This window comes from Periplaneta americana, chromosome 17 (assembly GCF_040183065.1).
Source record: "Periplaneta americana isolate PAMFEO1 chromosome 17, P.americana_PAMFEO1_priV1, whole genome shotgun sequence".
Classification (NCBI taxonomy): domain Eukaryota; kingdom Metazoa; phylum Arthropoda; class Insecta; order Blattodea; family Blattidae; genus Periplaneta; species Periplaneta americana.
Window position 1 is genome coordinate 40,596,710 of NC_091133.1, and position 18,805 is coordinate 40,615,514.

Genomic DNA, 18,805 nt, shown 5'->3' on the forward strand with positions numbered 1-18,805 from the left:
TTATATTACAATAAATATATTAGCAAATCTTCTAACTACATTCAGGAAATTACAGACAAATTTTCAGCAATAACTTTTGGAATCTTCACGAATATTTTGAAATAGGAAACCTATTTCTCTTGATGCCTTGTTTTGACACTGTGGTTCAGTAAGTGAAGTACTGAAAATGCATCGTTACTTTTTGGTAATATATTTGCCTCTTTGTCTCATTATATGGTTCTTTTCAATATTAAACTTGGCTCTGATTGACTGGACGGTGTGACTTTTGGTGTTCCAAATAAGTACTTTAGTGCGATTCTTGGCATCTCTCAATGTAGTCCCTACCCGGAGATCTGATTGAGGGACTATTTTACCTCCGGAGAATTTTACACTAAGGGACGCCATGTATCATAAGCAGTGAAAAATATAGTGGGACTGCGTTGGTGTTAATCCAGCTTCTGTGGGTACCACTTCGTTACTTGTTAGCTTAAACAACAAGTTTAAGCCCCCTCACCACGACAAGGTGAGTACCCACGAGGGAGATCGTTACTTTAAGTAATAATTCATCTTTAATCACTTTATTTACATTCTCTGTGATTGTGTGATAATGCAAGGCAACAAGTTGGTAAAAATTGCTCAAAGTGTCGAAGGCTGACTTTTGTAGAGGTGTAATGCTGGGAAGTAATTGGCTATTTCGAATATACCTGGTACAAGTACCTCATAAATAATATCAAAAGCAACTATAATTATTATTAGTAGGTCCTCATTTGTTTCTATGACTCTCTTACATAAGTGTTCTAATATATGTCTCCATAGAAAGAAATCAAGCTATGTCAAATTTGGCGAATGTCCTTGCCATCCATACACAATAGGGCCACCTGTACCAATCCAACAACTAGGATAAGTTGCGTCTGACTTATCATTCATAATCTGTTTTAGTCCTGTCGAGTTGGAACTAAATTTTTTTTATACATTTCCAATGGATCCAACCATGTTGGTGAAATGTACTCTGAAAACTACCAGTAAATGTATGCAACCATGGAGATAACAGGTTCACCAGAGAAATAGACATTAACAGTTCCTGCCCAGAGATTTATTCTCATTTCTGTTGATTTAAAATGCAAATATCTAGTACCTAGACTATTCTCTATCCACATATGGCTGTTTCAAATGTTACATATATGTAATTTGTCATAAAGAATGCTTCTCTTGTCCACAGTATTAGGAAAAAGTGATTACTCAGATCAGCTCTGGAGAAATCTCTGGACAAATTCAGACTTACTTACTTACTTACTTACTTACAAATGGCTTTTAAGAAACCCGCAGGTTCATTGCCCTAAGTCCGCCATCAGTCCCTATCCTGTGCAAGATTAATCCAGTCTCTATCATCATATCCCACCTCCCTCAAATCCATTTTAATATTATCCTCCCATCTACGTCTCGGCCTCCCCAAAGATCTTTTTCCCTCCGGCCTCCCAACTAACACTCTATATGCATTTCTGGATTCGCCCATACGTGCTACATGCCCTGCCCATCTCAAACGTCTGGATTTAATGTTCCTAATTATGTCAGGTGAAGAATACAAGGACGAATTCAGATTGATGAAGAAAATCATCCAATTCTATTACTTGCATTTTTGAGAATAATATGAGCAGGCTTGGAGAACTGAGCAACAATTGTGGCATTACGTCACTCATCCCTTCCTTCCATTCCCGCGTCATTGACTTGGTAGAGGAGGAGATTTGTATTCAGTGTCTGTCTTCTGTGATTGCGTACGGGCCACAAATACGTCATTCAATGCCAGTGAACTGTGGACGGGGAACCAACGCTTTCCCCATGCTTTCCACTCCTCTCTTGCCAGTTCTGTATCCCTGGATATAAGTGTAGCTATTACGCAGAAGTCTAAAAGCATAACTGTGAGTCATGTTCATAGCATGGATATTAGTTCTATTACTTGTGAAAGGAGACGCACCAATACATTCTAGAACTCATCCTCAAATTTTGTAGTTACCTATTCTGATAAGGGAAGTTAGGCAGTCTTGTTTCCTCCATTTTATCTCCGCACTTCTTCCAGTTGTAATATTATTGTATTTTATCATTTATTGAGTATATTTTTAATTATTTTCTAATAATCTAATCATCTATAAAATGTAATTGTGTACACTTATTTGTCCTTTGTACAAAATTCCTTTCTGAATTTAGGTTTATGTTCTTGTGAGTACTCATGTGTCTCCCCCATATTGAAGCAAGGTAGAGTAGCACAAGTTATCTTAGAAGCTCTGGACTGTGTCACAACTCAGATGTTTGGAGGGAGGTGCACTGCTGTACACCGCATATTGGAAATATTAACTTTGTATATTTGAAATAAACTGTTTACAAATTCGTTTTTTATGCACACACACACTCAAACCGCACTGTTCACCTATACAAAATACATGTGACATATATTTCTATTAAAAACAACTAGCAGCAAAACCTCCCACATGTAAGATTTCGCAATTGAGATTAATGTATTTAGTTAAGTAATACAGCACTGTGAAAACTCTACTTTGCAGGAGAGGAGTTATTCTTGTCTCTTTCTTATATTCCAATTGCATCTCATATGTAGTCCATGACTCAGACATCGTGTACTTTCTCTACAGCCATTGTTTTGTGTAATTCCATCCTTGTTTTATTTCTTGTTTTGCTTTTTCAAAGCTCTAGAGATACTGTCAGAAATTTATGCATGAATCTCATGCCATCTCAAGGAAAAAAATGTAACTCTCTGCATCATAATTCACAGCTAATTCCCGATTTACCACGGAAATCGTCTGTAGCTGCATTTAGATTGGCAACAGGCCATGACTGTTTGACCAAACACCTGCATAGAATTGGAATATATCAGTCTCCTAACTGTCCATTGTGCAACTCAAACCAAGAAATGGATTCGGAACACCTCAAAATCTGTGCTTCAGTGGCTGACTATGACAATATCTTCGAAAAATATTGGAGTGCAAGAGGTTAAATGACTTTATTGTCAAACGCCTGGCATTAGAAAACAACAACAAACAACAACAACATATTTATATCTTTATCTGTTTCCTTTCATATGTTTATTTTGCAGTGCAGTCCTATATGATAAAAAAAGTCGTATTTTATTTTAGACATTTATTTTTTTAAATTATCTTCGACTTCATGGGTGGTGATTATCTAATAATTTATTTAAAGTATGATTATTTTTTCAGGAGGTATTATCCAAAGAGGCATCCCTTTTTGAGTTTCGACAGCCTGAAGTTTCACCTTTGCTGCTTATATTAGATCGTCGGGATGACCCAATTACGCCTCTATTGAATCAGGTCTGACTGCATATCTTTTTTTCATCGAATTGTTTACTAGAACTTACTTTTTTAATTTAAGTATCTTTATGTTTAATTAGATGTGAAATAAAACTATACATTATAAAGGTATTTATATGTAACAAGTTAAAAAAATTGAACGTTTTTTAAAATTGCTAAGGAAAAGTTTTGAACTGAATATAACAGTAATTGTCCACACCTGTAGAGTAACGGTCAGCGCATCTGGCTGCGAAACCAGGTGGCCTGGGTTCGAATCCCGGTAGGGGCAAGTTACCTGGTTGAGGTTTTATCCGGGGTTTTCCCTCAACCCAATACGAGCAAATGCTGGGTAACTTTCGGTGCTGGACCCCGGACTCATTTCACCGGCATTATCACCTTCATATCATTCAGACGCTAAATAACCTAGATGTTGATACAGCGTCGTAAAATAACCCAATAAAATAAAACATAACAGTAATTCCATTAGTAAGTGAATTGGATTGGAAGCATTTTGGAACAAGTTTAAACCGCACATTCAATATTTGAGTAGGATGAGGGGAAGGGAACGACTTATAATTTATTTTAATATTTGAATATTATTCTTTGTGGGACATATGTACCCATGAGCAGAAACAAAGCTTACTCCAATGTTATAAAACCATTAGAAAGTGATTTTTTAAGTTTTATGAAAATGGTATCTTCAAAAGAACGTAGATTTCTCTGAAAACAACCCTCTACAGAAATTTGGATCATCGTCATCATCATCATTAAAAGAAAACGTAAAATTTCTTTCAAAAACGTTCAAAAAGCTGCTAGTCAGTGAGTCAGTGTCAATTTGAATGCTCTATTTGTAGAGTATAGTGTCTTAAAAAACTTACTGTGAAAATTTTTAGAAGGAGAAGGAGGCTTGAAATGGTTGAGGATTTTTAAGCAGTGCAGTATAGTTGTTTTGGCAGAGGTGGTATCATGAGCCTTGGCTACATCATCCTTCACATCCTTCTCTCATATGGTTTTAAAGTGGGCAAATATTAGGAACAAGTGACAAGTGTTGTGTTGAATTAAATTTACCAAAGCAGAACTGCCCATCAATATGAATGATAATAATATGACTTGTTCAGAATTTGTGTCTAAGTTAAGAAATGAAAAATAATTATTGGATTGTGCTAGGAGCAACAGTCTTAAATAAAAGTAATATTAATCTGGCCCATAAAGTTCTCTGCATTATCTGCTGTCTTCTGAATTATTTTGAGGTGTATTATATCAGTTTTATTTCAATCCTTTACTTATGTTACTAAAACCAGGTTACTTGGGTTAGGTGTGTGTATATTGTTGTACTATATTTTAAGGTACTGAGACAGGATGTCCACACCTGTGGAATAACAGTTAGCGTGTCTAGCCGTGAAACCAGGTGGCCCGGGTTCGATTCCCGGTCGGGGGAAGTTACCTTGTTGAGGTTTTTTCCTGGGTTTTCCCTCAACCCAATCTGAGCAAATGCTGGATAACTTTCGGTGCTGGACCCCGGACTCATTTCACCTGCATTATCACCTTCATTTCATTCAGATGCTAAATAACCTAAGATGTTGATAAAGCGTCGTAAAATAACCTACTAAATAATAATAATAAAGAGACAGGATTAGTAATATTATGTATGTGTAAAATAGTAGGCAGTTATGAAAGGTTAAAAAAATCTAGAACTTACGTGTAAAAAGAACTCCAAATTTTTTGAACCTACGCTACTTCTGAAAAGTGGAAGGTGACAACTCTGTTTTTATTTCGAAAGTAATAGTTTACATGCACCTGGAATCCCTAGGGAAAGGGGAATTTTGAGCTGTAGGGGTTAGAGAAAAGTCTTATCAGAATAGCACTGAAAAAAAAATAATGCAATCTATGCTTAAAGAATGTGTTCGATAGAAGTGTTCATACACAATGGCACAGTTGGTGTGTTGTGTTGCGAGACCTAGTGAAGATGTCACAATAGCAATGTGAGGAAATTTGAGTTATAAAACTTCCATCATTCACAACTTCGGCATTTGAACAGTAAAGTTGTCTGCACTGAACTCTCATATCAATCTTTCAGTTTATTACCTTTAATAGGACTGAATGTACTAATATGTGTATTTTTTTCTCTTATTTTGTTTTGTGTAGTGGACATATCAAGCTATGGTTCACGAATTACTTACCATTACCAACAACAGAGTGAATCTTTCAGAAGTACCTGGTATTGCGAAAGAGTTAAAAGAAGTGGTTTTGTCTGCAGAACAAGATGAATTTTATGCAAACGTAAGTCATTATAAATTTTGTATAGTTGAAATGGTTGTCTTATATGAAATGAGGAAATTATAATATAGTACAGTGCAGTAGAACTGACCAAGAGTGATGGGTGGAGAGTACTCACACTAATCACACTGTCGTGTATCTGGAGCTCAGCACTAAACCTTAGTTTATTTTTTATTTATCTGCTTCTCGTATGGTTAGGATTGGTGGATTTGAGATCATATTTCAGGTGCCATGTGCTAAGGAGTTGCCATAGTCGACATGGGCTTTGTGGTGTACAATTTGATAAACGATTCTGCTCATTGAAGCAATGTATAGTGAGAAACATTTTTTTTTTGTTGACATTGTATTGTATTGTATTTATTAACATTTCATGGTATTCATATATGCTTACAGCTAGAATATGGAACAAGTCAAAAAACTTAATATTATTATAAAATCTTAATTTATAGTCACAGTCTAGATGAGATATATACAGACGAGATTTACAATATAGTCTACTAGTACAACACAAAGTTTTAGTATCAATTTCATGAAGTGTTATTGAATGTGATGAATTCACCTACAGAATAGAAGGCGTGAGAAATTAGGTACTTCTTTAATTTGGCCCTAAATAATTTTATGTTTTGAGTTTCATTTTTTGTATCGATAGGGAGGCTATTAAAAATTTTTACTGCCATATAACGCACTCCTTTTTGATAGCATGATAGACTTGCCGATGGAGTATGAAAGTAATTTTTTTGACGTGTATTTATGCTATGTACTGTTGAATTAGTTACAAAGTTTTCACGATTACATACGAGGAAGATTATTAATGAAAAGATATACTGACAAGCCATGGGCATTATTTGTAGTTTTTTTAAATTAGTCCTACATAATTCCCTAGATTTGGCACCTACTATTATTCTAATTACTCTTTTTTGTAATAGAAATATATTGTTACTATCTGTGGAATTTCCCCAGAATATTATTCCAAAACTCATTACCGAGTGGAAGTATGCAAAGTATATTGTTTTTAAGGTATTGATATTTACTATCTTTTGCATAGATGTAATAGCAAAACAAGCTGAATTTAGTTTGGGGGTAATTTCTTTAATATGATTTTTCCAATTTAATACATTATCGATTTTTAAGCCAAGAAATTTGGTTGTTGTTGTTTCTAATAGGGATCTATTATTAATTATTGCGCTAGAAATATGCGACGTTGAATTTGGACAGGATTTAAATTGAGTTATGTTAGTTTTGTTACAATTTAATACTAATTTATTGACTGAGAACCAGTCACATATTTTGAAGGGAATTTCCTCTGTTGAAGATTGGAATGTGTTGGAGTTATTGGCGTAATTACTATACTTGTGTCATCTGCAAATAATATGGGATGACCTACATCTTTTATTAGGGGGGCAAGATCATTTATAAACACTAGAAAAAGTAGGGGACCTAATATATGTATATATATATAAAATATATAATATATTGATAAAGAATAAATGATGCACCAGTACAGAAGGAGAACTATTGTTTGTCCACATACCACTTATGCTGTCCTAGTACAATATAGATGAAAACAGCTTCAGGGGCATATATTCTGGGTGTGTATGCCATAATGGGATACTTTAATTACTCTTATCCTAATCTCAATAATGATAAGCTATTAGTCATATACAGTACGAGGACACAGCTATGAAGAATTACATATTAAAATAGCAACAAAAGGTGCACGATGTGAAGTGTTCTTACAGAATTTTGTAATATTCACTGGAATTTTTCCCGTGGACCTCCCCAATTACGAGAGAATATATTCATGTAGCAATTTCGTATAGAAATTAATTGAATTCTCTTTAAACTAGAATGAGTTATCTGATGTGTTTACTGTTACATTTCAGAACTTACATTCAAATTTTGGTGAAATTGGACAAACCATTAAAGATTTAATGGAGGAATTCCAGAAGAAAGCAAAAAATCATCAGAAAGTAGAAAGTATAGCAGATATGAAATCATTTGTAGAGACATATCCTCAATTCAAGGTTTGTATGTTTCTGTTACTGAATATTTCAGTTAAATGTTATGAGAATTGAGATAAAAAAAACATATTTTCTTCTTGTTTTCATGTAATGATCTGTATATTGTAAAAATCTACATAGTTAGTCTATGAAACACAATGAAGAATTAAAAAATCAAGTGTAAATAACATTGTAAATAATTTTCGCATTACGTGAAAACTTTCTTGTCTGGTGAAGAGTACTGTATTTTGTTAAATATATACGTCTTGTTCTCTTTCAGAAAATGTCTGGAACTGTTGCAAAACACGTAACAGTTGTCGGTGAATTATCTTCACTTGTTACTCGACACCATCTATTAGAAGTGTCAGAATTAGAGCAAGAACTAGCTTGTCAGAATGAACATTCCCAACAATTACAGGTAGGGTAATATGTGCGGGATTGTTAATACAACTTTGGCGCATCATGGAGACGCTTGGATGAATGATGAGAAATCAAGTATCATTGGATAAAAAAAGTTTTTTTTTTTTGAGCATAAAGTTTTATTTTACTGTGGTTATGTGGTACTGCCACATCAGTTAATTGAACTAATGTTCTCTTTTTACCTTCAGCAACAATATTGAGTCTAAATGACAACTGTTCTGTCATTACAAGTCATTCCCAGTGTACTTCGTACTGATTATTGTGTAGGTTGTTTACTGGAATGTGTCTGTAGTATGGTAATGCATAAAGAACTGAACTATTTATTATTATTGTTATTATTATTATTATTATTATTATTATTATTATTACTACTACTACTATCATTATTATTATTATTATTATTATTATTACTACTACTACTACTACTACTACTACTACTATCATTATTATTATTATTATTATTATTATTATTATTATTAATAATAATAATATCATCATCATCATCATCATCATCAACATCATTGTAGATAGGTATCTAATACTCTTGATTTAACACTCGAGTTATTTTCTCTCTTACTTAGCAGTATTTAGATGTAAGACTTGTATTTTTTTGAAGTGCTTCACAGAGTGTAAATGATTCATATCCATTTCTTCTTCTTGAGAACACAATACACAATTTGGAGTAGACAGGATGCCAATCCTATGTAAATGTTTACTCAGACAATCATGACCTGTAAGGAGTCTGAACATGGCCACAGCAGATTTACGTGGTAGGTCAGGAATTAGGTCTTTCTAGTAAATTTTTCCAATAGGAATTTTTTGTAGTTTTAATATTTGGACATTATAATTATTTTTAATTTTATTTTTAATAACTTGTTTTATTGAATAATATGAAAAATTATAGTTTTGATTTTGTTCAATTTTAGTGCCTTTCTTTGCTAGAATTTCTCACATTACTGCTTATACCACAATGTGCGGAAATTCATTGAAGAACTATGATTTTATTTAAACTTTGGATTTGTTTAATCATTGAATGGATTTCTTTTATTTTTTCCATTTTTGGTTGATTTGTTGATACTATTGATTGTATTGTGGCTCTAAAGTCACTTAATATAACTATATTCTTGTAATGATGAATCCAAAAAAATAAATTTTGAAGGATTTATAAATAGCTTCAACTACTCCGTCAAAATATGTGGTATTTTTCTTCCACATTCTTATGGAAAGAAAAAAATTCAGAAGTATCACCTGCTCCAGCTTCTTCCTCAGGATCCATGAAAGAGTCATCTGTGTATATACAGCATGGAAGTGAAATAACCTTCCGGATTGAAAGGGGCGATAGAGTACACTTAAATGAGTAAAACCTATATTACGTTTTGTGATTCAATGCACGGTTAATTAGAAATTTCAGCAGTCCGGCAACAGAGCCGCTGACACACCCTTCTCATAATACAGATGTAAGAGGTCAACGAACTCAATCTATCTCGCTAGGTGAGCTACTCTGGCTACGACATTGCAATCTGCTCACATCATGTAGTGGCTTGAAATGAGTGGTTTTTAAATTAAATTTACACGAAAACCGTCCACGCTATTGAAATATGCCAGAAGGATAAATGATTATTTATTAAATTTCCTATTGATATGGACAAAAATCACGACCCTACTCGCAATAGTTACCGAATAAGAGGGTGTTAAACATTTGGGAAAGAAAATTTTTCTGAAAAACTATGAACTTTCCAGCAACAAGATATTACAATTTTTTGTTACACATAACATGAGCTATTCGCTCTGAAAATCTGCAAGGTTATTTCACTTGCACCTTATATACGTATGTCCAATTACTTAATAGATCATTACTACCATTGTCATAACTTGAAGTAGAAAATTCACGATTTTGTAAAATATATCAATATGTACAAACAAATATTATTTTATGCTTTCAGAGGATTCGAAAGCTAATAGGAAACACGAAAGTAAGGGATATTGATGCAGCAAGACTTGTTATGCTCTATGCTTTGCATTATGAAAAACACACGAACAATGACATAGTTGGTTTAGTGGATGCTCTGAAGCAAAGAGGAGTACCAGAACATTTGACAAAAGTGAGTAGTAATATTAATTTTCTGTATGTGCAGTAATATAAACGTATAATAATTTATTTTACTGAAAAGTAGTAATCGTCATTTTTAAATGTCTGTATGTGTAATTAAAAAAAGAATTCATTTGAACATAGAATGCTTTTTTATGCAATGATCTACCACTGTCAGGGCAAAATACGTCACTGTTAGATAGGTTAGATCAGCTATCAGTACCTTTAGCTAATGACTCGCAATTGATCTGTCCATTCTCTGTATCATCTGTGTTTTTATTTTCTTCCTGTGTTGTATGTTTTCATTGTTTTTGGGCAAAAGAATTGCACTTAAGTGCCTCTGCATTAAAAAACAAAAGTGTTAGCTAATCCTTCATTATGAGTTCAAATTCTGTAACTGTAAAACGTCATTCACAATACAAATTCGTTATGTAAAAGTAGTATTAACTTGAAAGTTAAGAAATCATTCCTTTAAATATGACCACTCACAATATGCTAATAGAGACACAACTGTAACAGCGTAAAATTAGATCCTTGCTAATTTCAAGCTTTTAAGTTGAAGTTCGCATAAAAGTGAATAATTCAGTCAATCACAAGATAGGAATGGTGTAGTAATGAAAGATCGAGAGTCAGACCGAATCACAGGAAAAAACTCATCATCAGAGCTTAGACCTACAGGGCTGATCCGCTCCTCGTTGGAATATGTGGCAGACCATCTCTCTAGCATTGTCTTGGTTTTACTACATTTCTTTGACTCGAAGGTCTATACTATCACCATCCTTCGCAAGTCTTTCATGGCTTTGACTCAAAAACTTAGAACTTTACACTCTTTGTCTTTACTCTTTCGAATTCAGCACACCTCAACACCAAATTACCTTTCGTCTCGTTTTTCTTCTCTATACTCTAATCACGATGTAAATACCAGATCACTTATCTGTGGCACACTAAATACATCTCTTCATGGAACATCTTGTTACTCCTCATCTTTTACAGTCTCTACCTCTTAACAATGGAATTTCTTGTCACAAAGTAGGCCTATTAGGGGTGCAAGACAATAAACAGTCACTGACTACATGGTAACGTCTTTCTTTAGACATGCATCCTGATAGTGCTGTATTTTCACAGTTGTCTCATAATAATCTCTTCCTATTATCTAACATTATTTGAAATATATTAACATTGTATGTACTGTACATTAGTTTAATTCTGCTATATAGTATGTATTTCATTGTTTAATTAATAGTTCATAGTATTTTACTGTTTAATTCATAAGTAGCTTTTGTATACACGTAACTTTTATCAAAATCAAATTGTTGTGTTCTTTGTAGCTTGTAAGTTCATTCATATGTTATGTATGTATACTTTTTGCTAGTTGAGTGAAAGAGAAGGTCTTACTGCCTTAACTCTGCCAACTAAAATAAATAATCATTATTATTATTTTTATTATTATTATTATTATTATTATTATTATTATTATTATTATTATTAAACATCTTTTTAAGGATGCAGTTCTCTGTCATCCTTTGTATACAGTGAAACCTGCCTTTGCAGTCACTTCATTTAAACGGCCACCTGGCCAAAAGGCCAATTTTCTCTGGAACCAATTGGATTTGTCATAAGATCAATACAAATTGTCTCTTTATTTAGCGGCCACCTCATGCTTCGGCCAGCGGCCGGGGTCTCTTTGGATTGGAACCTGACTATAACAGTCACTGTCCAACAAAAATTTTTTTCACGGATACTGTCTGACCTATTTTTTCGATGGTTAGAGGACAGAGAGCAATATCACGAGTACAATAGCTAAGTGTAGAACAGTACACCCTCCATATCTTGGGGTTAGTTGGTTAGTTTTATGACTCTTTTGTCACTTTCCACTCCGACCCTGCACAGCTATAAATTCTTACTCGCTTTTAAAGGATTGAAACACGGACATTTTCTATCGAAAATGTCACAGATGTTTTAGGTCAGTAGTTAACCATTCAAATTTTTTTTTTCCCTCCTCTTTCCATCTTTTTCTATTTGGACCAGCTTTTACGAATTTTTCTTCTTTTCATTCAGTTGATTCAGAGGAATTGTGACGTTAGTTTGAGTCTAACAATAAATCTAGAGTGGTATTAAGTTTAGAGGTGAGACGAAAAATGATTGAAGAAAGTGAGAAGGGAACATCTGCGAGAAAAATTGCAGAAATATTCAAATGTGGAAGGACACAAATACACGGTATAATTAAGATGAAATATTAAAATAATGGGAGGAAAATATGCATGGTGGCCAAAAAAGAAGAGAGAATCTGTGTTTAGTAATGTGAATGATTTCGTTTACGAATGATTCAGTGTGCGAGGGCGAAGAAATTGAGTTTTGAAAAGGCTAGTTGCAAGAATGGAAGAGGCTGACATTAATATGCTCGATTGTTGTACGCGCACAGTACTAAAAAGTCAATGAAATTCAGTACTTTCATGCTGATTCATAAAAAACCGCAACCTTAATCAAGCGGCCACCTGATAAAACGGCCATTTTACAAGGTAACTTCAGATGGCCGCTTTAGACAGGTTTCACTGTATGTTGAAACCAGTTATTACAACTAAATTCTTAAGTTCAATGAAAAGATAGAAACTAAACGTTTCGTTTAACCTAAGACTTTAGGTATAATAACTTTCAGGTGTTAAAATTGAAAACTAAGTGGTAAATTACCTAGTTGATTAGTTTCGACTTTGCATTAAGTCATCTTCAGAAATAGTAAAAGCCCTTGCTTTCTTCGGTTTCTTCAGTTCTTTTTCTGGGGGATGTGTTTGTGTCTGTCAATAGAGGTTAAGGGTGTTCGAGAATAAAGTGCTTAGGAAAATATTTGGGGCTAAGAAGGATGAAGTTACAGAAGAATGGACAAAGTCACACAACGTAGATCTGCACACATTGTATTGTTAAAGTTTGTGCATGCTGGGTACCAAAAATGTTGACCGTCCAGAATAAAGAGGCAAGGAAAACAATAGCTTCCGATCTGTTGTCGTGCTTCAATGTGGATGGGGAGGAGTTCTTGGCGAAAATTGTGACTGGAAATGAGACTTGAGTTCACTTTTTTGAACCTGAGTCCAAGAGGCAGTCGATGGAATGGCATCACACAATGTCGCCAAAGAAGAAGAAATTCAACAACAGCAACAATTATGTCAGGTGAAGAAATTCACAATTCAAGATAATGCGATCTGCAGGAAAAGTTATAGTGACATTCATTTAAGATGCAGAGGGTGTGATTCTGGTTGATTTTTTGGAGCAGGGGCACACAGTAAATTCTGTCCAATACATCAAAACCCTCAAGAAGCTTAAAGCATGTCTTTGGTGAGTTTGCCCATCAAAAGGCTACAGCAGATATTCTTCTTTTGCATGACAATGCAAGACCACTCACAGTCTATACACCACTGGCGAGATTGCGAAAATGGTTGGGAAGTTTTGCCTCATCCACCATACAGTCCTGACCATCAGACTTCCATCTGTTCGATCCACTAAAGAAGCTCATCATGGGCATCACTTTGAAGATGAGAAGGCTCTGAAAAATTCCGTGCGCCAATGACTGAGGAAGAAGGACCATGATTTTTACCACACTGGAATACCATACTCTTGTTTCAAGGTGGACAAAAACTGTGGAAAAGACGGAGATTATATTTAAAATTGATAAATTAATCGTGAATGTTGTGGCTGTTATGCTATGTAAATTTCATTTAATTTTCTTGTAAATTAAAAGAAAAAAAATAGAAGGCATTACATTCTGACTGCCCCTCGTAGATTCCATGGTGCATTGAGGATAATATCTAATATGGTAAAGAGGTCTACAGGTTCAGCACATTATTCCTAGAGATGGACGCTTTGACAAGATGATCAATCAGGCATCTATTTCTGGGGGGAGGGAGAAAGAAAAATATTGTTTTGATGAAATTTAATATTTTGTTTTGATTGCATATATAGAATAATAAAGCTTAAAAATAATAGATAACTTGGAGCAAGTTATAGTATCTAAAATAAATTTATAGTTAGCATTTACTTCTGATGAAATAATTTTTGTCTCTTCATTTGTAATTAAATAACCAATGTTGGAATTTTCTGTAATTTTTTTTACAGTTAATCAATAGCGTGATGGAATATGGGGGTGCACATGCAAGGCAAAGTGATTTGTTTGGAACTCAGGACGCAGTTGTAAAAATTACAAAAACTTTCTTTAAGGTAACTGGCTCTCATGTATTTTTAAACCAGTGTTTTTATTCATATTGTGAAGGAAATTTGTCGCACATAATATGTAACATAGACTAATAAGGATTTTAATTTTGTTAAATCTTAATTTTTAATTCTAATAGGGACTATCTGGCGTGGAGAATGTATATACACAACATAATCCTCTTATCAAAGAGACATTAGAAGAACTGATCAAAGGCAAGCTAAAGGAAACTGCATTTCCTTATCTGGGAAACGGTCAGCTTATGAGAAGGTAAGAAATATTCCTGGAGCTACCACACTTAATATTTGTGGAATATGCTTTCAAAATCATTAATATATTATATATCATCGGAGTAATGTAACTCAGCCTTCCAGATGCCCCAACCTCAGAAGTTGGTTACACATAAACCACTGTCAGGAGAGAAAAAAATTTCGAAAGACAATCTGGTGGTGTTAACCCCCCTTCCCCCAAAAAGAAAAAACAATAAGTTGTGAATATACTTAAAGATTAATTATAGGTCCTACAGAATTTATCTGTTATGGTAACAATTGTTATTAAAGGAGAAAAATTTGCTCCAGCACTGAGGATCGAACCCGAGTCCTTGGTTCTATGTACCAAGCGCTCTAACCACTGAGCTAAACCGAAGTTCAATCCACAGCACCGGATCACTAAGGCAAAAACACTAGAGGAGGGGGATTCGATCTGGTGCCGTGGATTGAACTTCTGTGTAGCTCAGTGGTTAGAGTGCTTGTGCTTGGTACGTAGAATCAAGGACTTGGGATCGCTCCCTAGCTCCAGAGCGAATTTTTCTTCTCTAATAACAATTAGTTGTGAAAATTTTGTTCAGCTTAGCTCAAACTTCAAATAGTACTGAATTACGCATTCTATGACAAATAATATGAATAATATTTCGTCGTTATAAGACATAAGTGATCATTTGATCGTGGTTTCTGTTTTTTGTTTAGCTATCTCAAGGGAAATTTATTTTTAGAATACAAGTTTAATTAAGAATTTTGTGTGGGCTCTGGCTCGTCTGCTAAACTCACTGCTGGATGTTGCAATTAATAATCATAGTGTTTATGATTTTTTCAAAGCCTACTTTCATTCTGAACATCTTAATTAAACTACTAGTATTCATCATCTACAGTTCTTATTGGTAGATTGGTTGATCTGTCATTAAATCAGTCGATGTTTTAGTCATAATATGACTGTCAGTATTAGAACTGGCTTTTTGGTTTTCAGTGCCAAATACATACTCGATAACTTTATTATTAATTCTTCACGATTGATATCTGATATCCATTTTCAATTATTATCTGTGTATTTCGAACTAGATTTGAGGGAGGTGGGATATGATGGTAGAGAATGGATTAATCTTGCTCAGGATAGGGACCAATGGCGGGCTTATGTGAGGGCGGCAATGAACCTCCGGGTTCCTTAAAAGCCAGTAAGTAAGTAAGTAAGTAAGTATTTCGAACTAGCAGATCAAGGTCACGTACAAACGAACAAAAGTACAAACCACGCATGAGTCACTGAACTGAAAACTGTGAACTGAAGCACTAGTAGAGGCTGTCTCAGCTGGCTTTAGTTGAGGAGAATGGTCCAGAATTGGGGTAAGCACAGGTGGCAAATGCAGTCCATTGCTTGACCTTGAGCCGCCAGTTCGAAACGCACAGATAATAAGTGTCCCATATTCAGGGTGGGACAAAGAAACGGAAGATTTTTAAATAGTGAAATGAAACTTTAGATACTGTATGCATAAAGATTAATTTTTGATCCTACAGAATATATCTGTTATGGTAACAACTGATATTAGAGGAGAAAAAGTCGCTCTGGCGCAGGGGATCGAACCTGGTTCCTTGGTTCTACATACCAAGTGCTCTAACCATTGAGCTATACCGAAGTTGAATCCACAGCACCGGATCGAATCCCTCTCCTCCAGTGTTTTTCCCTTTGTGGCCTGACTCCAAGTTCGACATGTATGTTGACATTTATATTAAGTGAACTGCTATTATACAAGGAGCACACTCAATTGAGTGACTTGGTGGCCGGGATTCCACAGTAATATGCACTGTTGCTCGAAGAATCTACGTAAAGATTCATTTTTGATCCTACAGAATATATCTGTTATGGTTACAATTGATATTAGAGGAGAAAAATTCGCCGGGGATCGAACCCGGGTCCTTGCTTCTATGTACTAAGCGCTCTAATCATTGAGCTACGCTGGAGTTTAATTCACAACACCGGATCGAATCCCTCTCCTCCAGTGTTTTTCTCTTTGTGGCCTGACTCCAAGTTCGACATGTATGTTGACATTTATATTAAGGTCGACCTGGTTGGCGAGTTGGTATAGCGCTGGCCTTCTATGCCCAAGGTTGCGGGTTCGATCCCGGGCCAGGTCGATGGCATTTAAGTGTGCTTAAATGCGACAGGCTCATGTCAGTAGATTTGCTGGCATGTAAAAGAACTCCTGCGGGACAAAATTCCGGCACATCCGGCAAAGCTGCAGTTGCGAGCATCGTTAAATAAAACATAACATTTTTTTATATTAAGTCAACTGCCATTATATAAGAAGTGCACTCAATTGAGTGACTTGGTGGCCGGGATTCCACAGTAATATGCACTGTTGCTCGAGGAATCTACGTAAAGATTAATTTTTGGTCCTACAGAATATATCTTTTATGGTATCAATTGATATTAGAGGAGAAAAATTCGCTCTGGCGCCGGGGATCAAACTCGGGTCCTTGGCACTGTATCATGCAGTATCATATACGTATTCTTGAATGTGAGAATCATGTGGAAATAAAGTTGTAGTTGGTTTGATTCTGAAACCTATTTATAGCTGAAAATTAGTAATCAAACTTGACTTGCCATTTCTCTTTACAATTACAGGCCCCAAGACATCATTGCATTTATTGTTGGTGGTGCCACATATGAAGAAGCTCTAGCTGTTCACCAATTAAATAAAAATAATTTTGGTGTTAGAATTGTATTGGGTGGAACGACCATTCACAATTCAAGCAGTTTCTTTGAAGAAGTTCAGCAAGCCATGCAGGGTGTTATCAGACGTCACACACGCATGAGGAATTTATGAACTCCGAAAGAAACTTCTCAGTGTAATGAGTGAGTGCAATATGTACATTATGAACTTGATTTGAAGTGGCATTGGTGGAGGTTAAGATTATTTATAATACAATATTAACAATAACAAGTATTAATATAAACGGTATAACTTATTTCTCTTATTGTGTGTTGTCTTTCTCTTTATTCAGTAACCTTGCCATAAGCAGTTGAGTAATCTTGCATTAACCTACTGTAACCTTTTTATGTTCATAAACATGTCATTACGAGATATGGTGCCAGTGGGGGCTTGTGTGGACAAGAGTGTTCAACCAAAGTCAACCCTTTGCTATCTTTCTGCCCCTTCCTTCCCACTCCATTGCAGCTGTAACTTATTTCAGAACACTTCCAATCAAATTCACTTGTTACTTTAATTTTTGTTATATTTAGCTTTTCCTTATAGTTGCTTCAAGCTTTCTTTATCTCGTTTATTTTCGTTATGCTTCCATCTATTGTACGTTTTGGTGCACATTTAGGTTAATTTACAGCTGCACCTTATTTCAGAACACTTCCAATTAAATTCACTTGTTACTTTAATTTTTGTTATATTTAGCTTTTACCTTATAGTTGCTTCAAGCTTTCTTTATCTCGTTTATTTTCGTTATGCTTCCATCTATTGTACGTTTTGGTGCACATTTAGGTTAATTTACAGCTGCACCTTATTTCAGAACACTTCCAATTAAATTCACTTGTTACTTTAATTTTTGTTATATTTAGCTTTTACCTTATAGTTGCTTCAAGCTTTCTTTATCTCGTTTATTTTCGTTATGCTTCCATCTATTGTACAGTTACCCTGAAAAAGAATGAGACGATTCTTGGTCGTCGGAAGTTAAAGTTCTACAGCGCGGTTCACTCGATATCGACGTAGGGATACATAACATGACAGATAGTACAAGAATTGTTACAAGGACCACAACAAGGACAAGGACCAGAATAAGGATCACGAAGAAGACTGCCATTTAAGGCCAGGATTTCACAACATAGCTCGAGTCCCAAAATATCATTGCTTCACTGTACCGAATGGCAAATGCCTGCTAAGGGATCTACATTCTGGACTGCTGCTATCACTGTCTTGTCTCAGTAGCTCATATAGTAGCGTGCCGGTTCCATTGTATAACTGAAACGTCTCGTGTTCGATCCCAGGTAAAACATTTTTTTTATTGAGGTGTAATTAATTTGTTCATAGTTCCTCGACTGTCTAATTTGTCGAAAAATATGGAATAATTTATGCCCAATTTCTGGGTCTTACAAGTGGGCTGAACCTCGTCAAAAAAATAAATCTTACTTGGAAGTTAAAAGTATTCTTCCTCAAACAAAAATCATAAGAAACAAAAAGAGACCTGTTAACTTAAAATCTTGTCCACATGCCATCAGCTTCTATTACAGCTCTAAGTCGATCCGGCATGGA

General features: G+C 34.9%; 1 protein-coding gene across 3 annotated transcripts in view; it reads left to right on the plus strand.

The window, feature by feature from the left end:
• Vps45 (vacuolar protein sorting 45) overlaps nt 1-18,805 on the plus strand; it is a 59,719-nt gene that overhangs the window by 11,130 nt on the left and 29,784 nt on the right. For 2 of the 3 annotated variants that reach the window (XR_011330257.1, XM_069817014.1), the window contains exons 5-12: nt 3,204-3,314; nt 5,439-5,573; nt 7,454-7,594; nt 7,851-7,988; nt 9,934-10,092; nt 14,184-14,285; nt 14,417-14,547; nt 17,170-17,400. Coding sequence is in view for 2 of the 3 variants with exons in the window: in XM_069817014.1 (XP_069673115.1) it covers nt 3,204-3,314; nt 5,439-5,573; nt 7,454-7,594; nt 7,851-7,988; nt 9,934-10,092; nt 14,184-14,285; nt 14,417-14,547; nt 17,170-17,371 (1,119 nt within the window). In the remaining variant the exon portion in view is untranslated. Of the gene's footprint in view, nt 1-3,203; nt 3,315-5,438; nt 5,574-7,453; nt 7,595-7,850; nt 7,989-9,933; nt 10,093-14,183; nt 14,286-14,416; nt 14,548-17,169; nt 17,630-18,805 lie in introns of those variants that run through there. The other variant, XM_069817013.1, reaches the window with a different exon arrangement.